We start from the raw sequence: 24771 nt of genomic DNA, 5'->3' as shown, positions 1-24771 counted from the left end.
TACTGTCTGAGCCACAAGGGAGAAGAGAGGTTATATATATGGCAAAGGGTCAATTTAGCATCTGTTACTTTCTGCCTGTAGTCTACCCATGGAGGAAACAAGGGGCCCCTCTCACTTGTAGAAGTCCAAGCCTGACAGCTGAAGGGTCCCAGAGCAGCAAGCATCACCTCGCCTCTTCTCTTGGACCACTTCAGCTGTCTCTGCTTTGGATTGACAGAGGCATCTGGTTGCTAAAAATACCCTACTGACCAAGTGCTGCCCATTCCAACTAAAGCTGAGCATGACTGCAATCCAGGACTTAACTACTCCTTGCAAAGGAACTTTTCCAAAGTTTTCAGGCCCAATTTGAGAAGCACACCAGACCACGGTCTTTTTCTACTTTGTCAGCTTGGCTGGGCAGTGGCAGGGATCCTTCCCAGATCAGTGTCCTCTGGCCTGCCCCATCCCGGTCACAGGAAAAGAAGCAGAAGGGGGAGTGAGAGAGGGCCCAGGGACTGGAGGGGGTAGGGAAGGGGAGGTGCTTGTCCATTTATAGACTTGCTCTTTGGGATGCTGAAGGTGCTGAAATAGCTGCGAGGACAAGGGACTTGGCTCAGTGTTAAATATCTGCCGAGCTGCCTGAAGACTCTGAGATGACAATAGGGGAAATGGAGAATGTGGAGGTCTTCACTGCTGAGGGCAAAGGCAGAGGTCTAAAGGCTACGAAGGAGTTCTGTGCTGCCGACATCATCTTCGCGGAGCGGGCTTATTCCGCTGTGGTTTTTGACAGGTATGGAATTGGGTTGTTGCCTTCTTTCCTCCTGGTGATTTGGCCAGTGCCATACTCTCTAATACTTTGCTCTCAAGATTGAGGGAGAGTAGCACTGACATATATACACTACTGTGTGTAAAACAGGTGGTTAGTGGGAAGCTGCTATATAACACAGGGAGCTCAGCCTGGTGCTCTGTGATGGCCTGGAGGGGTGGCATAGGGCTGGGGTGGGAGGGAGACTCAAGAGGGAGAAGGTATATGTATACATGTAGCTGATTCCCATTGTTATACGGCAGAAGCTAACACAACGTTGTAAAGCAATTATCCTCCAATTAATAAAATGAAAAAATAATCATGGGAAGGGATGCAATTCATGTGGCTGTTGATAATGAAGGGTACATGCACAGCTAACTGTTTGCTGGCATTACTTTTTCTGCAAAGGGTCACTGTCAGTGGGATTTACTCTGGTGCCTAGGAGGGTTACAAAGGTGATTGAAGGCTTGAGGGCATGCTCTCAGAACACTGGGCTTCCCTGATGACTCAGATGGTAGAGAATCTGCCTGTAATGCAGGAGACCTGGGTTCAATCCCTGGGTGGGGAGGATCACTTGGAGAAGGAAATGGTTATCCACTCCAGTTTTCTTCCCTGGAGAATTCCATGGACAGAGGAACCTCGCGGGCTACAGTCCATGGGGTCGCAAAGAGTTGGACATTACTGAGTGACTAAGCACAACACAAGCACTCAGAACATAAGTGAACTTGGCTGAGTGGGAGTGCTGTGTGTGGAAACGGTAGAGGGAAAGGGAGTGAAAAGGGGGTGTGGTGTCTAGGAGACAGTCTTCTATGGAAGGCTCCATGTTGTTTTGCTTCTGAGCTGTAATAAATATATTAGAGGATTAAGTAATTGCTGAGACTTTAAAAAAGTAATTGCAAACACACAGGTAACACCGGAATCCATTTACCTTTGAAAATTAAAATATCACCAATGAACTGTAATCCTGTTTCACCTTTCCCCCTTTCCCACCCCAGGCCCCAGTTCCCTCTGTTTTTCTTCAGAGGTAATCCTTGTTTTGATTTTAATGTGTTTCTTTCTAGAATGTTCTTGTACTATTATATCTCTCTACCTACATACATATATATATACTTATCAAAATGCATAGCTGTAGTTTGTTTTTTCTTTTTAACAGAAACGGTACTTTTTTTTTTCCTGGCCACACTGTGTGACTTGAGGGAATCTCAGTTCCCTGACCTGGGATTGAACCTGGGACATGGCAGTGAAAGCACAGAATCCTAACCACTAGGTCACTAGGGAACTCCCAATAATATCACACTTTCGATGTTATCCTTGAACTTGCTCCTTTCACTAAACAACATGGTTTGATATTTATCCTCATGGGAACTGTTAAGTCTATAGCCACTTCTTTTAAATCCTCAAAGATCTGTGAGTTTTTTTTTTTCTTTTTTTTTTTTTGCCCACATCTAAGTCTATCCATGTTGGTCCATATGCTATATGGACCACCAATTTTAACTGCTGTGGGTATTTTACCATATGAACATATGAACTTTTGAAAATCTATTGCCCTGTTGAGAGACATTTGGTGGTTTCCAATTTTTCATAAAAGCAAATATTTCTGTGATTGAAATCCTTGACCGTGTCCACTTGCATACATGTGTGATTATTTGCTAGGCTAACTGGCTAGGAGAGAAATCACTGTGTGTTGGGGTGCGCTGTTTTCCATTTTAATAGGCCCTCCAAAGCGAATCTGTTAAATTTATATTCCCATTTCCCCTACAGTCCTGTCCATACTTGACCACCGCACTTTTGCATGCATGCATGCTCAGTTGCTTTAGTTGTGTCCGACTCTTTGCGACCCCATGGTCTGTAGCCCATCAGGCTCCTCTGTCCATGGGATTCTCCAGGCAAGGATACTGGAGTGGGTTGCCATACACTCCTACAGCGGATCTTCCCGAACCAGTAGTGATAATCTTTATTTTTAAAAAACCCTCTACTGTGATAACATTATGACAATCTTCTCTGAGTCCCCAAATTGGAATGACCTGACTGACACTGACGTGGTCTCAATTAAGATGGCCTCTGATAACCTAGATTTCTTGGTTGACTCACTGTATGACCATCCTGAGAATAGGCACAACTTTTCAGAGATAATTTAAGTAGCATTCAAATTCTCATTTCTTCCTGCCCACCAAGACCTTCAGGGAAAAGGCTGTGAATGGTGTATGTGGCTAGCTATAGCTGAGGAATTTAGAGAGGCTGAGATGACAGTAATACCTCTTCAGGGGGAGTGTGTCTTACTTTATTTACTTGTGTGAGTGTGTTGGGGGCAGTTGAGGAATCAATTGGTTTTAGAAATTAAGACAGAAAAAGACAGAAAAAGCTAGAAACACAGGAACTCTAAACAATAATCTTAGTACTACCACTGAGTTGCCATCTTGCCTTTTATAGAACATCCGTGGGTGTCTTCAACTCCCTAAAAACCAATATTGCCAATCAGTTTCCCTTTCAAGAGTGTCCGAAGTTGAGTGGATTTTGCTTCCCTTAACAAGAACAAAACTCAGGAAGAAGAAAATGTATCTTCACATGAAGCTAACATTGACATGGTTGTCTATTTCCTTCCAGCTTATTTTAAAATGTTGTTGTTTAGTCACTAATTCGTGTCTGACTCTTTGTGACCCCACAGGCTCCTCTATCCATGGGATACTAGAGTGTGTTGCCATTCCCTTCTCCAAGGGATCCTCCCAAGCCAAGGATTGAACCTGAGTCTCCTGCATTGGCAGGTGGATTCTTTACTACTGAGCCACCAGGGAAACCCATTTTAAAACATAGGTTTCATTTATTTGTACTATTAGTTGGGATCTTATCTAAACTTCAAGCATGCCCAGTCATGTCTGACTCTTTGGGACCCCATGGACAGTAGCCCACGAGGCTACTGTCTGCAGAATCTTCTAGACAAAAATACTGGAGTGAGGTGCCATTTCTAACTCCAGGAGATCTTCCTGGCCCAAAGCGATTGAACCTCCCCTTCTTGTGTCTCTTGTGTTGGCAGGCAGATTTTTTTTTACCACTTCCTGACCTGGAAGATTTTCATTTAATGATTTAGGTATCTTCTGTGTTACTATACTCTCTTTGTAGAGTTTAAGACTGCATACTTTCTGACCGTTCCTTTATAACTGGACATTCAGATTGTTTACATGTTTTTCTTATTATAAAAAATTCATCATTCATTTTAAGCAATAACTATATAAAAACAACTTTAGTGCATGTTGCAGATAAAATGCTAATAAAATCTTATTGTTATAATAGTAATAAAGATTAGGATGATTAGAGTAAATGATCTTTAAAATGATTAAAAATAAAAAGGATTATTTTTAAAAGTGATTTACCCAGTACACCTGAAACTAATACAACATTTCAAGTCAACTATATTTCAATAAAAAAGAAAGAAATATAGAAATTGAAATGACTGCTTTATAGTTAAAAAAATAAGTGATATAATCAAACTCATCATTGCAAAGATGAGGGAACTGCTTGGGTGTACCTGAGACAGCCTGGAGAAGCTTCAGAGGAAAGCTTTGCTCATCCTATCCTCACTCCAATTTTAGGCTCCTGGTGAGATTCAGCCACTGTAAGGGAGAAACCTGACTGGGGAGGTAGGAACAGGTGACCCACAAAAGTCACCTTATGAAAGAAGCATTTTCTAACACTGTTACTGCAAACCAGGCTATCTGTATTAACTTCCAAACACAAAAATGAAGATTTTTGAGTAGTGCATTAAATGAAAATCTCTTCTTGCAAACAATACATGAAATATATATGTATGTATATGTATATATTCTGTGAATCATTACAGGGCTTTCCAGGTAAAGAATCTGCCTGCTGATGCAGGAGACGCAACAGACGAGGGTTTGATCCCTGCATCGGGAAGATTCCCTGGAGTAGGAAATGGCAACCCATTCCAGTTTTCTTGCTTAGAAAATTCTATGGACAGAGGAGTCTGGCCAACTAAAGTCCATGGGATTGTAAAGAGTCAGACATGACTGAGTGACTGAGTACACACACGAACATACATGAAACATTACAATAAATGAACCCCTGTGAAAACACCATCCTACTTAACTAGAACATTTTATTACATTTATCTTGCCTATCTTTCCCTATCCTGTCCCATACTTGCCCCAAAGGTAACTACAGTAGTATCCTGAATTTCATGTTACTTATTCCCCTGTGTTTTCAATGATAGTTTTGTCATATATGTACATATTCCTAAACAATATATAATTTAGTTTTTATAGCTTGTTTTTCAACTTTTAAACCAAGGTATACAGTTATAGGTGGTTTTTTGCTCTTGCTTCTTTCATTTAAATGTGCTATTATTATTATTTTTTTAAATGTTCTTCTATTATTTATCCATATGGTTTTGTGTAACTAACAAAATGAGTAAGCTCTGTATGTGTATGTACCAAAATTTATGTTTCCATCCTCCTGCAAGTAGTTGCTATGGACATTTTTGTTTGTATCCCTTGGTGAACAGATACATGGGGTGTGTATCCTAGGAGTGGAATTTCTGGTTCATAATGCATGAGATATTTAGCTTTAAAATATAATGCTGCACTGTGTCATGTTGACTTGCAAGTTGAATTGTGTCTTTGCTAGAATAGACTGGGCTTAGCATTCAGAGCAGCTCTCCAGGCCCTTATTATATAGCCCTTAGTCTGGTTAGAATCTCTTTAATTTGGTTGGCTGGAAAAACAGGTCACCTGCTTAAACATAAAAGGCCAAGAATAAAACAGAGATTATCCATTGAGACTTGGCAAGTGTGCAGCACTTGGGCACCAAGATCCCTGGTAGACATGGCTAATCAGTCAGGCAACACCTTCTTCCTGAACTCCAACTTGGCCTCACTGTTCTTTCTAACAGGGTACTCCAGGCAGCCACTGCAAATCAACCAAAACCGATATTTAGAAGGGAGCCTGTGTGTCATGCTTTTGGGGGGTTCTGAGTTTAATGCTGGAAAGGGATGAAGGCAAAGTAGGTGGATAAGGTCAATTTACCAAGGAGTTGTCTTTCATAGATTTGGTCTTTGAAAGTGGGTGAGACCCCAAGCATGGTGGATGAGCTTGAGTTGTTCAAGGTTTCTCTCTTCTCCTTTTGCTCTGTACTTAACTTTACATAGGCTTAGTTGTCCCACAGCATGTGGGAATCTTCCCTGACTAGGGATTGAACTTGTGTCTTCCTGCAGTGGCAGACAGATTCATTTTTAGGAGCTTTCCTAGTGGCTTGGATGGTAAAGAATCTGCCTGCAATGCAGGAGACCCCAGTTTAATCCCTGGGGGAAGATCCCCTGAAGAAGGAAATGGCAACTCACTCCAGTATTCTTGCCTGAAGAAATTCATGGACAGAGGAGCCTGGCGGGCTAGTGTCAACAGGGTTGCAAAGAGTTGGACACTTTCACTTTGACACAGGAAAAAAATGTTTATAATAATAAACCAATGTGTTCATTTCCTTTGTTGTTGTTGTTTAGTCACTAAGTTGTGTCCGACTCTTGCAACTTCATGGACTGTAGACTGCCAGGTTTTTTTTTAAAAGTTCTTGACCAACTCCTAAATAATTCTGTTTGAAGAGTTGGAAGTGCCCAAGAGAACCTATCTATCTATCTGAGCAGAGAAAAACAAAGATGAAAATATGAGAAAAAGAAAGATTTTTAAAAAACATGTAAATCCATGGCTGATTCATGTCAATGTATGACAAAAACCACTACAATATTGTAAAGTAATTAGCCTCCAACTAATAAGAATAAATGAAAAAAAAAACTTTCTATTTTGTATTAGAGTTTAGTCAATTAACAAGCAAAGTTGTGATAGTTTTAGGTGAACAGCGAAGGGACTTACATACACATACATGCATCCATTCTCCCTCAAACGCCCTCCCATCCAGGCTGCATATAACATTGAGCAGAGCTCCCTGTGCTATACAGTAGGTCCTTGTGGGTTATCCATTTAAATATAGCAGTGTGTACATATCCATCCCAAACTCCCTAACTATCCCTTCTCCTCATCCTTTCTCCCGACAACACAAATTCATTCTCTAAGACTGAGAGTTTGAAAAGAAAGTTATTTTAGAACAAATTACTGCCAGCTGGGCTTTTCTGAAAATTAAACCAGCTATGAGCTTCTTCAGGTCCAGCAGAGAGGCAGGGCTTTCAGCACATGTAATTCTATGTGGACCCAGGGGAACACCAGAATTAACCATGGCATATGCACAAATACATGTGTGGCCTTAATCTGGTAACAGCTGGGAGGTAGGTGGTGGGATATAAATGATGCTATAAATGGAAATAATTTAATAAAGGGATTAGAGAAATTCCTGAACAGATAATTCAGAAAATGAGTGAGTAACTGTGAAAGTATTCAGCTTACAGTCTTCAACATTTGCATTTGATGTTAAGGATAACCACAGAGTAGATTTAGACATGTATCTTTAATTTGACACTTTAATTCATCTGCAGAGGTCAGACGTGTTGATATGTCACATGACCCATAGTGAGCTGAGTTGCCAAACTTTATTAACTAATTCTTAAATGCAGAAGTTTGGGGATAATAGTCTTTTAAGCAGAGATTAGGTCAAATGCCAAGTTGTCTCCCAAACAATGTCACCTTCTCTCATTTGCATCTGAAGATGTGTTCTGAGTCTGGGAAGAGGGGTTTAGTAGAGTGTGGGAGGTGCATCCAGGTCTGAGTGAGGTGTGTGAGCCTTGTCTTGGGAGCTATGGCAGAGAAAATCTTGAAAGTTGCTATTTTAATCAAAGAAATGTTAAAAATCTCTAGGTCTGTTCTAGGGATGTAGCACCACCTAACTTCGCTAAGGTAAATAACTGTGCAAACGTGAATCCCTTAAGGATTGACACGGGCCATTTAAAAACATGATTGGGGGCTTCCCTGGTGGCTCAGTGGTGAAGAATCCACCTGCCAGTGCAGGAGATACAGGGTTTGATCCCCGATCCGGGAAGATCCCACATGCTGTGGAGCAACAAAGCCCAAATGCCACAACTACTGAGGTCCAGAGCCCATGTACAGCACTACTGAAGCCCACCCGCCTAGAGCCCATGCACTGCAACAAGAGAAGACACTGCAATGAGAAGGCTACACACTGCAACTAGAGAGTGTCCCCATCACAACTAGAGAAAAGCCCGAGCAGCAACAAAGACCCAGCAAAGCCAAAAACAAACAAATAAATAATTTAAAAAATGACATTAGGTAGATGCCGTAGCAAAGAGAAACTGAGTGTCCCAACTCTGGCCGTGTTTCTCCTCTCTGCAGAAGCCTCCACTGGACCCATTCTCTCCCCTCCCCTCCCCCACCCCCTCCCCCGCGCCTGCAGAATAAGGTCTTACCACTGAAAGATGCATTCTAGGTCAGTCCAGTCATTTTTCCAACATTATTTCTCAATAATATGATCTTGTCAAACAGTTCCTCCTATCTCCTAGACACACCTGCCCTAACTGCTTCCCCCATGGAAGCCCTTGACTCATGCCAGTGCCTCTCCATGGCAAAAGCACTTGACCTTCTATGTTCTATGTATAACTCAGCTCATCTTCAGACGGTCAGAACCATGCCTCCCTGCCTCCTTGGTGATGGCCTTCCCAGATTCTTCCTTCCTTGACCTTGAATTCTGCAGCAGGATTCCTGGGGGGCATGCCTCACCTTCCTTATATGTGTTTATGCCCCAGCCCAAACTGGGGACTGCTTGAAGGCAAAGTCTGTATCTTCTTTATTTTTGTCAGCTAGCTCAAGGCAAGGCACATAATAGATGCTCAATAAATGCTTTTTAATATACTTAGAACATTTAATTTACTTTTAAAAATGGAAATATAGTAAAAAATAGAAATAAAAACAAACAAAAAATGCAAAAATTGAAGTACAGTTAATTTACGATATCATATTAGTTTCAAGAGTACGACACACTGATTCAGTATTTTTATAGATTACACTCCATCTAAAGTTATTATGAAACACTTGCTATATTTCTCTGTGTTGTATTCTTATAGCTTATTTCCTTACAGCTTATTTATTTTATACATAGTAGTTTGTATTTCTTTTTTTAAAAAATATGTCTTTACAGAAGGAGGTGGTATGATCATGGAATCATTATCAATTACGATGAGACCTTTTTTTTTTTAACAATACCTTCCTTTTAAAAATTTTATTTATTTTTTTATCTTTTGGCTGCATTACAGCATGTGGGATTTTAGTTCTCCAACCAGGGATTGAAACTGCATTCCCCAGCATTGGAAGCGCAGAGTCTTAACCACTTGACTGCGAGGGAAATCCCAGTAGTTTGTGTCTCTTAATCCCATACCTCTATCACGACCCTTCCACCTTTCCTCTCCCCATTAGTAACCACTAGTTTGTTCTCTACATCTGTGAGTCTGTTTCTGTTTTTGTTATACTCATCTGTTGATTTTACTTTTTAGATTTCACATATACATGATAACAAACATTACTTATCTTTCTCTTTCTGACTTATTTCACTAAGCATAATGCCCTCCAGGTCCATCCACATTGTTGTAAATAATGCCCAATAAAAATTTGTGAAAGAAGAAAGATGGGAAGGAACAAGGAAGAAAGAAGGAGTTCAAAATATTGTACAGGTCTCTGGGTACTTGAGGGATGCGATGTTCTTTTTAAAAATTAATTATTTTAATTGGAGGATAATTATTTTACAATATTGTGATGGTTTTTGCCATACATCAACATGAATTGGCCATAGGTATATATGTGTACACCCCTCCAACCTGAAAGCCCCTCCCAGATATGATGTTCTTTAAGACAGATGCTCTCCCCCACAATTTTTGAGGGGAGACGTCCTCTCAGGCTACAAGTTTTTAGGTAGCCCAGGAAGCCAGAACCGTTAGTCCAGTCCTCTCTGACTGTGTTTTTAGAGGGCTCATCCACCTTGCAGGCGCCTTCTATTTGCATTTATCTGTCCAGGAACCGGTTATTTCCATACAAGGAGCTGGGCAGCAGCTGCCTTTCTACCCCTCTTGACTCTGACAGATGATACAGCCCAGGGCTGCGGAGCAAAGAGCGAGCGGGGACCCGGCGGCTGGGGCGGGGCACACTCGGGGCTGTACTCAAAGCAGGTAGGTTTGGGAGCTTCCTCTGCCTTCTGTGCTGGGAACAGTGTCAGGCACCAGGGACCCCTATGAGAATGATGTCCCTGGGAAGACAGTGATGACCTATACACTAAAGGGTTGCTGCGAAGGTTTAACAAAAGAGAATTGCTTAAAAATATCTCTGAAAATTGCAAAGCACTGTGTAAATGGGACTCTTGGGGGGACTGAAAAAATGAGACTAAGGAGGAGAAATGTGGCTTGGTGAAGGTCATCAGCTAAGCTGGCTGGCAGAAGCAGTCTTTCTCCTGGAATCTAAGACATGGTTTTAAGTGGGACAGGGATAAGCTGGGAATGTGGGATTAACAGATACACACTACTATATATAAAATAGATAAACAACAAGGACCTACTATACAGCACAGGGGACTATATTCAATATGTTGTAATAACCCATAATGGAAAAGAATCTGAAAAAGGATATATATATGCATAACTGAATCACATTACTGTATACCTGAAACATTGTAAATCAACTATACTTCAATAAAATAAATAAGTCAGAAAGTGTCTTAGAACTTTATTTATTTAATTAAAGTACAGTTGATCTGTGGTGTTATATGTCACAAGTGTACAATGTAGTGATTCACAAATTTTAAAGGTTATACTCCATTTATAGCTATGACAAAATATTGTCTATATTCCCTGTGTTGTACAGTATATCCTTGTAGCTTTTTTTCTCCAAAATTTAAAAATTGTAGAATGGAATTTAAAACAGATTGGGGGCCTGGAGACAATGATTTGGTGGTTAACATTTGGGACCCACCATGAGCTCACTACGAGATCATGTTTTCTCCTCATGAATTATAATTAAACATTTATTATAACAAAGTGATTGTAAAGATTCTGATGAGACAAAATGAAGGCAAGATATTGTGAACTGGTGGTTGAATTGAGTCAAGGCCTGATAAAGGATTATATACATTGTTGCAAAGGTCTCTCCATCACCCAGTATGGGGTGAGGTCTATACTATAGTATCTTGGGGCTCTGTCCCTAGCCTTCTCCTGGTCCAAGTAGTAGTAGTGGCATAGTAATTAATGGGCTTCAATTCTGTGCAATTACAAATAATTCTACTCTTCCTCTCTCGTTGGGAAAACTTCAGGGAATATAAGGGAGTGAGGAAGACATTACAATGGGAATAACCTAACCTGTAAGTAAGCACTAACGTTTCAAACCCTTGAGCACTTTATGATTAATTACTGGCATTCTACCTCACAGCAGATGGGGCAGAGCAGTTTGTGGAGTTGGCCACCCATCGCTTCCAATTTCTCTCTGAGCCAAGAGAACACATCACATAACACTGGTGACATCAGTAACTCTGTCATTCTTACTCTTGCCAAACACACAGAACTATGACATAAATGTGTAGATGTCATTTTGGGTAAAACAGGTCATGTCCCATTATACTGTAGATAATTATGACTTTTTTATTCTTTGGGGCAACGGACAGTCTATTTCAACAACAAGAAGGACACATGACACAGAATGCTCTCTCTCACGCCATGGTGCTAATGACCTGTGACTTTCAGCAAGAGGACTATGAGGAATTTCCACCCGCTCCCTTGGCTTAGAAGACTTCCCTGGGTCCTAAAGGGGAACTTCTATGTTGTGATCCAGGAACACCCTGTGTCCCTCCTGTTAAAGTGCTGCTCATGTTGCCTGGTGACTCCAGGTTCAATTGTTCCTTCAGCAACTTATGATATTCCCAGTGCTTAATGCATACAGGTCATAAATCTATACTTACTGAATTAAACTGAAGGGTTTATAGGCAGAGTTCAACAGTGTCCCCTTCATTAGTTTCACTGAAAAATATCTGCCAAAAGAATAGTTCCAAGGCTTCCTTGGTGGCTCAGTGGTGAAGAATCCACCTGCCAATGCAGGAGACATGGGTTCAATCCCTGATCTGGGAAGATCCCTCATGCTGTGGAGCAACAAATCCCGAGCACCGCAACTACTGAGTCTGTGCTCTAGAGTCGGAGACCCACGACTACTGGAGCCCTAGAGCCTGTACTCTGCAACAAGAGAAGCCACCACAATGAGAAGCCCTGGGACTGCAACTAAGGAGTAACCCCTGCTTGCTGCAACTAGAGAAAACCCTCGCAGCAAGGAAGACCCAGAAGAGCCAAAAATAAATAAATAAAACTATAAAAAAGAATGGTTACAGCTGGAAGGGACCTTTGGAAACCCAAGCCCCTCATTTTGAAAAGTGGGACTCTGAAGCTGAGAAAGACAAGGACAGCCCACTGAGCCCATACCCAAACGTGTCTCCCAACAGCCGGTGTGGTGCCCCATGGTCACAGTTTTCTCCCTCTATTTCCAGCCTTGTGAATGTTGTGTGCCACACCTGCTTCAAGAGGCAGGAGAAGCTCCACCGATGCGGGCAGTGCAAGTTTGCCCACTACTGTGACCGCACCTGCCAGAAGGATGCTTGGCTGAACCACAAGAACGAATGTTCGGCCATCAAGAGATACGGCAAGGTGCCCAACGAGAACATCAGGTCAGAGTTGGGCCCTGGGGTGGGGCTTTGGATTCCCAAACGTCAGGTGAGGAGTGGGGTGGCAGCGGGGGCACCACACCTTGGTCCAAGCAAGCTGGGCTAAGAGCAAACCAGGAGAGAGCCCCAAGGAGACTATGATTGCTTCTTCTGTGCCCTCCCTTGGTCTGGGCTGTGTTTAGTCACTCAATTGTGTCCGGCTCTTTGCGACTCCATGGTCTATAGCCCGCCAGGCTTCTCTGTCCACAGGGATTCTCCAGGTGAGGATACTGGCTGGGTTGCCGTGCCCTCCTCCAGGGGCTCTTCCCAACCCAGGGATCGATCCCAGGTCTCCCGCATTGCAAGTGGATTCTTCACCTTCTGAGTCATCAGGGAAGCCCCGCTACGCTTGGTCTGGGAAACCCATTTATGAGGGAATCTCCACTGGGCGGAGCTGGCTGCAGATTTGTTCTGTGTGGCTCCTCAATGTTTAATTTAAAAAAATTGATCCGAATATCATATAATATGTCTTATATGGGGAATCTAAAAAAAAAAAGGTCCAAATGAACATATTTACCAAAGAGAAATTGAGTCACAGATGTAGAAAACAAACTTATGGTTAGCAACTGAAACTAACACAATGCTGTAAATCAAGTATACTCTAATAAAAATTAATTAAAAACTTACCTGCCATGTCAAAAAATTAGGAAGTTGCACATTAAAAAGATTAAGATTTCTGGCTTCTCTTAAAAAAAATGTGAAGATTTGGCAAAATGTGAGCTCAATAGCAGCTAACTTCTTTTAAAAAAATAGAACTTTTCAAATTATCACAGCTCCACTCATCCCCATGGTTGTACACTAGCCCTCTGGACTCATTACACCTGAAAGGCATTTGCATTTGCAAACATCTCTGTGCCAATATCTTAATTCCAGAGCTACCAAGTCCAGGAGGCTCCGCCAGGGTAGGACCTGATGCTAGATTGCAGGTAGGTGCTTAGGCAGCCGGCAATGGAGAGTGGAGGAGATGGGGATGGTGATGCTGGAGCATTTGAACTAAGCATTTTAACTGTGAAGTTAAAGCCCAGACTGGAATCATCATATCCTGGTAACTTATGGGAAACTGCAAAATGAAATTGCTTAGTCAGCCTCCCCATCCCCTGTCCCCCTTAGTTCCATCTGTTGAAATCTTACTTCTTCTTTCCCCCTATTCCTTCTTTTTGTAATTTCATGTGCAATTTTATTTATTTATAAATTTCCCTCTTATTGAGGTGTAATTGATTAAGTCATAAGATATTGATATTTAAAATGTATTGTACATTGTGTTGATTTGTTATACATGTATATCATGAAAGATCTATTTATCAGTGGTCACCCAAGACAAGCTTTCTAAGTGAGTGCCCTGCAGGTTCAGAATGCCACCGCCAATCTGGAGTGGTGGGCCTCTTTCTTTGGTCTCTTCCTGCCTTCTGTAAAGGGAGAGCAGTATGAGAACCAGCACTCTGGAGGTTAGCATGGCAGGGAATGTGTATTACCCTCATTTAATTGTCATTGGAGAGGTTCAGAGAGGGCAAGCAACTTGCCCAGAGTCACACAGTAAGAAGTGGAGTCATCAGACTTCTCCAGTGCTCATCTCAGTTAGCTATAGGGTCAGGATAGACACAGGTGACTGGACCTCACTGTGTCCCCTGACCCCTCTCAGTTTCCCAGACCCACCCTAGCTCCAGCACCTTGCTGTTTCTCTCCCCCACCCCCACCCCCTGCTTCTTTCCACTGGACCCTGCAGCATGTGGGACCTTAGCCCCCCAAGCAAGGACTGAACCCATGTCCCCTGTTGTGGAAGTTCAGAGTCTTAACCACCGGATCACTGGCGAAGTCCCCACTTGGCTGCTTCTAATCATGCCAAGCTCTCTCCCTCTCTAGGGCCATTGTACTCACTGCTTTCCCCATCTGCACAGGGCTGGCTCCTGTTCAAGCCACTGGCAGCCCCGTGTACCTCCTCCAGCCTCCCCTGAGCACCTTGGCTTCCCCTCCCGCCCCCCTTCAGGTCACCCTGTTTGATTTTGGGCAGAGTACTTAGCACTAGTTTAGATTATCTTTTCCACTTAGGTCTCCAGGACTCTAAGAGGGCTTCCCTAGTAGTTCAGTTAGTAAAGAATCCACCTGCAACGCAGGAGACGTGAGTTTGATCCCTGGGTGGGGAAGATCCCCTGGAGAAGGAAATGGCTACCCACGCCAGTATTCTTGCCTGGGAAATCCCATAGACAAGAGGATTCTGGCGGGCTAAAGTCCACGGGATCGCAAGAGTCAGACAGGACTTCGTGACTAAACTACCAACCACCACTGTAAGATGCTTCATGACACAAGACATTCCATCCATCTAATTCAGAACTGTTATCTTGAGCCCGACACCACAACGGGCAGCAGGAGGCACTCCGCAAGTGGTTGTAGAAAGAATGATGGCAGCAAGGCCTCACTCACTCCGCCCTTCCGCACAGGCTGGCGGCACGCATCATGTGGAGGGTGGAGAGAGAGGGCAGCGGGCTCACCGAGGGCTGCCTGGTCTCCGTGGACGACCTGCAGAACCACGTGGAGCACTTCGGGGAAGAGGAGCAGAAGGAGCTGCGGCTGGACGTGGACACGTTCCTGCAGTACTGGCCGCCGCAGAACCAGCAGTTCAGCATGCAGTACATCTCCCACATCTTCGGCGTGGTGCGTAAGAGTTCGCCCAACGTGGGGGTGGGGTGAGGTGGGGGTAGAGGTGGGCTGCCAGGTCAGAGAGGAAGGGGAGGGATTTCCTTCATGGTCCAGTAGTCAATACTTCCCCTTCTGATGCAGAGGGTGCAGGTTCAATCCCTGGTTGTGGAGCTAAGATCACACATGACAAAAACAAAACAAAACAGAGGCAGTGTTGTAGCAAATTCAATAAACACTTTAAAAATGATCATCAAAAGAGAAAGGGTGGATTTGGGAGGCCAAGAAAAGCTCTGGAGCACGAAGGAAGCCTTAGATGAGGAGCTCTCACTCAGTTTTCTTTCTGGTCTTGCTTTACTATGAGGTCATTTCTGTGGGGTCTGAAATCAACATCCCACACGAAAGCTACTCTTTATCTCCCACCACATATTTGGATGATGATTGACTTTCTTGTTCATCTGTACTTCCTATACGTTCTCTACTCCACACTGAAAATGAAGACCCAGGGGGACTTCATGCTTGAGACTTTGTCTTTCAATGAAGGGGGCACGGGTTCCATCCGTGGTCAGGGAGCTAAGACCTCCACATGTCTCATGGCCAAAAAACCAGAACAACAGAAGCAATATTGTAATAAATTCAATAAAGACTAAACACGGTCCACCCCCAACACCCCCCCCCCCCCCAAATCTTGAAAGAAAAGAAAACAAAGATCCAATCACTATTTCTTCTTGCTGACCGGGCACTTTGGAAATAAGATTCTTCCTTTTTCCAGACCTAGTGGGCTGATCCTGGGGACCCAGGGAGAGGAGAGTAGGGGCTTTCTGGAAGGCCCTGTCTTGAGCCGCAAATCCAGGCCTCCTGAAGCCATGAGGGAGTAGGGGATGGGAACCCAGTGGGTCAGCAGACTCAGGTGTGGGCTCTGGGGGCTTGTCTCCCGTCTGGCAGGCTGAGTGCCTTCTGGGCTGCTGGTGAGTGGGCTGAGGAGGGAGTTCTTGTGATAAAGTAGTATGATCATACTCAGCACTCTGAGTCCTCCCCATGTGCCAGTGCTTCTGTAATAGAGTTTTCCAGAGAAGCAGAACCACAAGGATGTGTGTGTGTGTGTGTGTGTGTGTGTGTAGAAAGAGAGAGAGCGAGTGAGAAAGAGACTTAATGAACTGTCTCTTGTGATTGTAGGGGCTGCTGGTAGGCCAGCAGGCTGAAGACCCAAAAAGAAGAATTGTGTTTCAAGTACAAAAGCAGTTTGCTGAAAGAATTCCTTCTTACTTGGGGAATCAGTCTGGCTTTATGAAGGCCTTCGACTGATTATATGAGGCCCACTTCCATTGTGCAGACTAACCTGCTTTACTCTAAGCCTCCCAGTTTAAATGTTTACCTCATCCAAAGAACACCTTTTAGAAACATACAGAATCATGTTTAACCAAATATCTGGTCACCACAGCCCAGCCAAATTGACATAAAATTAGCCATCCCAGTGTCCCAGATATTATTTTATTATTGTACACAATCTCTACAACACAAGAGGAAGTTTGTGGCTTTTTCTTGCACTGCTGTGTAGCTTGTGAGATCCTAAGTCCCCAACCAGGGACTGAACCCCTGCTCATGGCAGTGAAAGCAATGAGTCTTAATCACTGGGCCACAAGAGAATTCCCATCTTGGACTTTTTTAGAATACAGCTACCCCAGACTTTCAAGGTAATGGTGCAAATTGAGACTCTCACATGGTACTAATCTTGAGGGTCATTTGGAATCACATAGAGATCAGGAGACTAAATGTTTTGTTTCCAAACTCTCTAAGCATTTCCAGAGTGAGAACAGGTTTTCTATTTTTAAAAAACTTTTAACAGCTGGTTAGTGTTCTGCACCAAGTCTGTGTCTGGCCTGTTAGCTGACTCTCATCTTTTCTTCTGGGCAGATTAATTGCAATGGTTTCACACTCAGTGACCAGCGAGGCCTGCAGGCTGTGGGCGTGGGCGTCTTCCCCAACCTGGCCCTGGTGAACCATGACTGTTGGCCCAACTGCACTGTCATATTTAACAATGGCAAGTGAGTATGTCTTGAACTTGGGTTGGTGTGCTTGGGATGGGAAACAGTATGGGCATCATCTCTACACTTGACTTAAACCAAAAGTAAACGGTTGGACCTGAAGCAGCATGGATTTCATCTGGATAGAAAATTGAAATTTTATTCCAGAATAAGTGTAGAGAGGACAAATGTAATGAGGAAGGTAGCAAAGTGATTTCTGAGTCTTTGTATATTTCTTGAGGTTGCTGAGATATGTTAAATAAACCTTTAACTACTATGTAATTTCGGAACTTGAAGCCTGAGATTTTCTTTCTAGGGGTCATGGCAGAGCATCATCGGCAGAGAAGGCACTTGTCAGGAGCATGTGTTAGTGAAGTTACCAGGAGAAATCAGAAGGCACACTCAAGGGTTACCCTAAGAGAATTTAATAAAAGGTCAATTGATAGAAGTGAAGGTAGAGCTGAAGAAACTGACAAAAGAATGGTGAGGTGCCCAGGTGTCTGGGCAGCAACGTGAAATCATGACCTCCTCTAGACCTGGAGGGGTGATGGAGGAAGTGCTGTTCCTGTGGCTGATGAGAGCTGTAGCCATGGGAGGAGGCCGTTTGTCCCCCAGCCCAACAGGGAAACCAGGCACAGCTGGAACTGTGGTCAGGCAGAGAGGGAGCCAAGAGACTAAATCCCCCAATTTCTCTCTCCTCCCACCTTCTTATCTCCTCCCATTGGCTAAACCAGAAGCCAGAGGACCAAGGAATCTGGTGATGAAAACTTCAGAGGTCAGCCTCACCCCCTGGAAGGCACAGATCAGGGGACCGAAGGGCAAAGAACAGAATTTGGGGTGGGGTGCAAATGCAGAAGCGTCAGAAAACATGATGAACCCAGCTTGTCCATGGTTCAGATGGGGCGCTTTGGGGATATGAAGAAAAGTGTTAGTCACTCAGTTGGTGTCTGACTCTTTGCAACCTCATGGGCTGTAGCTCACCAGGCTCCTCTATCTATAGGATTCTTCAGGCAAGAATATTGGAGTGGGTAGCCATTCCCTTCTCCAGGGGGTCTTCCTGACCCAGGGATTGAACCTGGGTCTCCTGCATTGTAGGCAGATTCTTTACTGTCTGAGCTACTGGGGATGAAAGGCCTAAGAAATATTTCTTTTACTCTTAGAGACGAGCTCTTATGATGATGCAAGTTGACTATAAGCCATCAACAATAACAGGTTTCCCCACAAAGATAATGGTTTCTGGTTCTTAGCCAAGAAACAAGCTTATGCTCTAGTGGAGCCTGGACTCTGATTTCCCTTTTCCTTCCTAATTCTGGAACAAGGGCATGCCTGACTTTTGAGCGTAGGCTTTTGAGCACTTGAGAAAGTCCCTCAAGACAGGAAAGTTTATTTTGGACCCAGATGACAATCTTTTCCCAGTATATTTGTGTTTCCCTTCCTAAACATCTTGGGGTTCCTGGCCTGGACCTCATGGAATCCTCCCCAGAGGGACTGGTGTCTGGAGTTACCCTGGTATGCAGAGAGGATCAAATTTACAAGTGGGGCTGGTCTTTCTGGGTACCACTCCCATAAGTAGTGATGACCCAGTGCCTTTCTTGTCACTACCACAGAAACCTGGGGGCCCTTTCTTCAGATCATCACCAGTGTCTGCTCTGGCTTCAATGCATCCACTAATTTTGAACAGGCACATGGTACCTGAGCTTCTTGGCTGTTGTGTGAAAGAAGGTGACTTTGCAGTAACAGTCTAGGTGCCTGCCATAGTGGAAAGAATACTGGTTGTGGTGTTAGGAGTCCAATTCTAATCCCAGCAATTTTTACATACTACTTGTGTGACTGGTCTCCAGACACATTCAAACTCTTCCCAAGACAGACATCAAAAGAGGCCACCCTTATGCCCAAGAGGCTTGTTTAGAGGGATAATAATATGTAGCTTCCCATGTGGTTTTTTAGCACTCTACCTTATTTATGGAAAAGAATGCCTTCAGGAACATTTATTTCATTAAAAAAGAAATTGATGTTGTTCAGTCGCTTAGTCGTGTCCAACTCTTTGTGACACCATGGACTGCAGCACACCAGGTTTCCCTGTCCTTTGCTATCTCCCAGAATTTGGTGAAACTCATGTCCATTGAGTCGATGATGCCATCCAACCATCTCATTCTCTGTCACCCCCTTCTCCTCTTGCCCTCAATTTTCAATTTAAAGAGAAATTAGCCAGAGTAAACCATCCAAGGATTGTTTGATTCTGCTTCTTGGTGGCAATGCAGCTGGTAACTTGAAGTTGAAGCCCTATTGGTGTACCACTTAGAAGACCCTAAGGCTCTGAAGTGCTACTCCAAGCCCAATTTGCCCATGATTTGGCATTCAAACTTGGCTGGGCAACCAGGAGCATCTTTCATGAATGGTTCACATGCTTTTTTTGCCCTGCCATTGAAAAATACGGTAGCCCTCTACTTTTGAATTCATTGTCTTATGACAGCCTCATTGCCAGCTTACAGATGAAAATACCAAGGCCCAGGGTATTTGTCCAGGGCTGAGTCCATTTGAACCCAGAACTTCTCATTCCATATCAAATGTATTTTCCATTATACCGGGCTACATCTTGGCAAGGAAGCTCAGCTAGAAGGGGTTGGGAGAGAGGTGGTCTTGCTGGCCAAAGCTTTGATGGCATAACCTGGAATGCTGTGCACTGTTGCTAGCTGTACGGGATGAGCCAATGGTAATGATTTCCATTTGGGTGTCTGTTTTGTTTTTCAGTCATGAGGCAGTGAAATCCATGTTTCACACCCAGATGAGGTGGGTCAGTCTTTGAAAACCTCCCTGTTCCTCTGACCCATCTCCCTCACTTGCCTGATTTTTGCTGGGACTGCCCCTTCCTGAGACCCCTTGGTTGCTGTCTGTCTGTAATGCCTGTCCGCTCCCCCAAATCTTGTCTTTGCTGAATGCTGTATGTTTAATGCATTTATGTTAATCATCTTGTTCCTCACCCACCACTACCTGCTGTGCTGTGCTTTCTTTTGCTCCCTTCCTTCCTTCTGTTTTGCTCCTCATTTCTTTCTCTCCTCCAACCCCAAAGTATGACAATCCCTTCCAGTCCACATCATCTTAGAAAACCACACACGATTCCTCTAAACCCTATTTAGCATGAAATGAGGACTGTTGATATTACTGACCTACTAAAGGACTGTGTGTTTGTTCGTAACCTCCAATTTCTCACTCAGACTAGTTCTAAAAATGGTGTCTGTAAATGTGATGTTTTTGGTAAGTATTTATTCATGTATTCTCTTTATGGCTTCTGGGCCAACTATGAATTAGTGGCCAGTATGATATGATAAAGCTCTTGAGTTCAAAATCTTGGCCCCATTGCCAAAGTGCTGTGGGACCTTCAGGGAAGTTACTTCACCTCTCTGGGTATCAGCATCCTCGTCTGTGAAATGAGGAGGTCAATGCCCTGTAGCTGGGACATATTAGGATTCTAAGCAGAGCTGCCAGTAGGTCATCTTGCCCTTCTCTCCTTTTGCTTTTCACTCCTTCAGTAACAGTCAAAAATTAGAGTGGAGATGAAAGGAAACAAGGGACTAAAGATGACAATTTTGCCAGTCTCCATATAAGGGGTGTGTGTGTGTGTGTGTGTGTGTGTGTATAAGTATATATATATATATATATATATATGATCACATTTATTGGGCATGGCAGTGTACCCCACTTTGAGAGAAGCAGTCACCTCAGATACCTGAACACACGTGTCACTGCCATTCCGCTGTTCCTTGCTGGGCTGTCATCTCAGAACATGTGGAAGGGGTTGCCTCTGACTGAGACCATCTCCTGCCTTTCACATGGCATCTGACTCAGCCTCTCTGGGAGGTGAAGGGAATGACTGTGGACCTCTCTGCAGATGCTTTCCTAGCCCTTTGCATCCTGCCACTTACTTTTTAGGTGATGGGTTCCCTCTGGGAAGGAAGGTGCCAGGGTCTTGGGGAGATACAGGAGCACAGCTTAGATACAGAAGCACAGTTTGCTGGGCTCAATCTACTTGTGGGTAGAAGGTGCATGGCTGAGAGGGCCACGGGCTTGTCTCTGCTGGTTTGGCTTAGCTGGATGCCTGTTGTGCAGCGGCCTTTTGTCTTCAGCACATTCTGTCTCTATTACATGGTGAGGTGTGTAGTGTTGTAGGTAACTGGAGGCTCAGGTCTAGGCTGGAAGGTAGTTGAAATGTCATCTGCTCTCTTTAACCCACCTTCAACCCCAAATCCATGTGCCCCAGTAAACAAAAAAGTGAAAAATGCAGTGGGCTACTAAAGAGCCAGCCTTTAGTTGCCTTCAGAGATTTCCAAGCATAACTCTCCCCATTTAATGTTGGCTTGAACCATTGGGCCAAAAGTTTAGATAAGCCAGGGCTTATAATTAGACACAAAAATGGGCTAAGATTGTGGGTAACTGAAAATGTGTGTTTCTGAGAGAAGCAGTCCCTGACTAACCAGACATGACTATTAAGTCTTCTCTTGTTTGAAGTTTGTACCTTATTATTTCCCCCTTCCTTTGTTACAATCAGTGGCTAAACACACAGGGATAATTGCAGACATGGAAGCTTCATATGCTTTTATGACCAAGCCCAGCTCTCTACTGGGAGTCCATTTGAGCTGATTCCAGAGCAACAGACTGAATGGAGCCGATTTGATCGTTATGACAAGTAGAGCAGACCTCTTCAGAAAACTGTCCTTTGTGTCACAATTCCCCCTTTTGGAGGAATGTTTTCTCAGAGTGTTAGTGAAAGTTGTCTTTGAGGTTCAACTCCTTGAAATCTGGAAGGGCATGTATCCCACCCTGAATTTGATCGACTCTTCTGCTTTATCTTGGTCTAGAATTGAGCTCCGAGCCCTGGGCAAAATCTCAGAAGGAGAGGAGCTGACGGTGTCCTATATCGACTTCCTTAACATCAGTGAGGAACGCAAGAAGCAGCTGAAGAGACAGTACTACTTTGACTGCACGTGTGAGCACTGCAAGAAGGGGCTGAAGGATGACCTCTTCCTGGGGGTGAAAGATGACCCAAAGGTACACGCAGCCCACTACTGGGGTGCTCTTGGGCATCTTCCTCAAGAGCCGGACCAGGGTGGATTGCCCAGCTACCCACAGTGCCCTTGCCTTCCTGACTGTGGACAGTGCACCACAGATGGGTCCTAGCTAGTGTCTTGGTGCCACTGCTTGCCAGGTTTTTGAGTTTGGGGGAGTAACTCTGTTTTCTCAATTGTAAAATAGGAACATGACATCCACTGTGAGGGGCTGTTATGAGGATTAAACAGGATGATCTATGTAAAGGAAATGGCATAGAGAGTAGACACTTAGTAAATTAAGTTCCTCTTCTTGCCCACTTGCACTTTAAGTGATGCAGAGAGTTTCTCATAGAGAGTCGAGATAGGCAAAGAGATTTGTTGTCAGATTATCACAAATAATTTCCTAGTTTTATGGAAATGCGCGATATGCAGACCAGGTGATATTTAGATTGGTTAAAATGTTTACCTCCTGAGTAGCTCTTTCCTCATCAATGGTGAGACTACTGAGCATTGAAAGTCTTATCAACGAGGAGGTCGGGGCTTGCTGAATTGGGAGAGCTAGGCTTCTAGGTGTCAGAGTAGCCAATGAAAGCAGCAAGCCTTTAATTGCTTCCTGTAATGGTAAAGCATGAGGCTGAGACTGGAGTGGGCGCCGATTCCTCCAGTCCATTTTCCCCCCATGGGAAGGCACACAGATGGAGGGTCAGGTAGATTAGCACAGATGTGAGGGTTGGCTCACTGCTGAGGGACCCAAAACTGAAGGCTTTGGAGTTTTATGGACCCTGAGGCATGTGAGTGAGGGGATCAGAGGTGGGGGAAGAGTCAGGAGTGGATAAGTCCTGGATACAGAGTGAGAATGAGGAAACATGTCTTAAAATCCCCCAGGGACTTCCCTGGTGGTCCAGTGGTTAAGACTCCATGCTTCCAATGCATGGGGTATGGGTTCCATCCCCAGTCCAGAAGCTAAGATCCTACATGCTATGTGGTGCAGCCAAGAAAATACTAAAAAAAAAAAAAAGAAAAGACAATCTCCCTCAACTCCACTTTCGCAATAAGCAGGCCTCAGTAGAGGCTCCTGAAGAAGACCTCAAGACCTCAGTTAATAAACTATACTCCAATTAAAAAGAGAGAGGGAGAGACTTAAGAATGAAGGCACATGGGTCAGGAATGCCCGTATGTGAAGAGTGTGACCTGCCAGGATGGGCCTGAGCCCTTGGCTGCACCACCCTTCGGAGACTGTGGTGCACTGGCTTTGCACCAAGTCTCTTGTGGGGAGGGCAGCTTTCTCTCCTACTTGTGTGCCGTGCCAGGTACAGCTTATAGTCAGATCTGAAAAAGCACACATAGGTTTTTAACCAGGCGCCAGACTCCTCGGAGAGACTAACTCAGTACTTCTGTATAATGCACAATCCATCAGTGCATTTGAAGACACAGACATACTTGTGAATTAACTTAACTTCTGTATCCTATTGGGCTTCCAAGGTTGCACTAGTGTAAAGAATCCACTTGCCAAAGCAGGAGACATAAGGGACTCGGGTTTGATCCCTGGGTTGGGAAGATCCCTTGGAGGAGAGCATGGCAACTCACTCCAGTATTCTTGCCTGGAGAACCCCCTGGACAGAGGAGGCTGGCGGACTGTAGTCCATAGGGTCGCAAAGAGTCAGACATGACTGAAGTGACTGAGCACACACACATACACTGCATCCTGTGTGTTGGCAGAAACTTGTCTCTGGTTAGAGCAAAGGCTACAAACAAAATTGACTTCTAGGTTCAGATGGTGGGACCCCACTCAATTACTCATGGCATCAGTGCTACTGTCCCCCACTCATTTCTCTCTCTCATCCCCAGGCTATTCTAGACATTTTTTTTTTTTTTGCCACTAGCTTATTTTTATTTTTAATAGATAATATTTTTAACCCTTTGGCCAAGGTGTTCTAAGAATTACCCTTAAGATATACTTGCATCCATGCATGGGTATATGTATAAAGAGATAGGACACTGTGGCATTGTTGGAAACAACCAAATATTGAATAATACCTAAATAACCACCAATAGGGAAATATTTAAGTTAAGGCAATATCTCAAACTCACTAAAACTGATGAGGTATATCTTTACGTACAAATATGAAAGGAGCTCTATTTCTTTTTTTTAATTTATTTTTAATTGAAGTATAATTGATTTACAGTGTTGTGTTAGTCTCTGGTATACAGCAAAGTGATTCAGTTATACATGTGTGTGTGCATGCTAAGTTGCTTCAGTTGTGTCCAACTCTGTGTGACCCTCTGGACTGCTACCTGCCAAACTTCTCTGTCTGTAGGATTTTCCAGGCAAGAATACTGGAGTGGGTTGCCATGCCCTCCTCTAGGGCATCTTCCCGATCCAGGGATAGAACCTGTGTCTCCTATGTCTCCTGGATTGGCAGGCAGTTTCTTTACCACTAATGCCACCTGGGAAGCCTATACACACACACACACACATAATTCTTTTTCGTGTTTTTTTTCCCATTATGGTTTATCATAGGATACTGAATATAGTTTCCTGTGCTATATAGGAGGAATTTGTTGTTTATTCATTCTATAGATAATAGTTTGCATCTGC

At 43.8% G+C, this 24771-nt stretch overlaps 1 protein-coding gene across 2 annotated transcripts in view; it reads left to right on the top strand.

Annotated features, from left to right (window-relative positions):
* The first annotated feature begins 535 nt into the window (after positions 1–535).
* Positions 536–24771, top strand: part of SMYD1 (SET and MYND domain containing 1) — a 44238-nt gene continuing 20002 nt past the window's right edge. The window contains exons 1-6 of one of the 2 annotated variants that reach the window (XM_020889482.2): positions 536–769; positions 12260–12436; positions 14908–15121; positions 17018–17148; positions 19879–19917; positions 21984–22173. In XM_020889482.2, coding sequence (XP_020745141.1) covers positions 633–769; positions 12260–12436; positions 14908–15121; positions 17018–17148; positions 19879–19917; positions 21984–22173 — 888 coding nt within the window. In that variant the 5' untranslated portion in view covers positions 536–632. The remainder of the gene's footprint in view (positions 770–12259; positions 12437–14907; positions 15122–17017; positions 17149–19878; positions 19918–21983; positions 22174–24771) is intronic. The other variant, XM_020889483.2, reaches the window with a different exon arrangement.

Source organism: Odocoileus virginianus, chromosome 2 (assembly GCF_023699985.2).
Source record: "Odocoileus virginianus isolate 20LAN1187 ecotype Illinois chromosome 2, Ovbor_1.2, whole genome shotgun sequence".
Taxonomy (NCBI): Eukaryota; Metazoa; Chordata; class Mammalia; order Artiodactyla; family Cervidae; genus Odocoileus; species Odocoileus virginianus.
The sequence above is the reverse complement of the archived record's forward strand: the minus strand, read 5'-3'. Positions and strand labels throughout refer to the sequence as shown.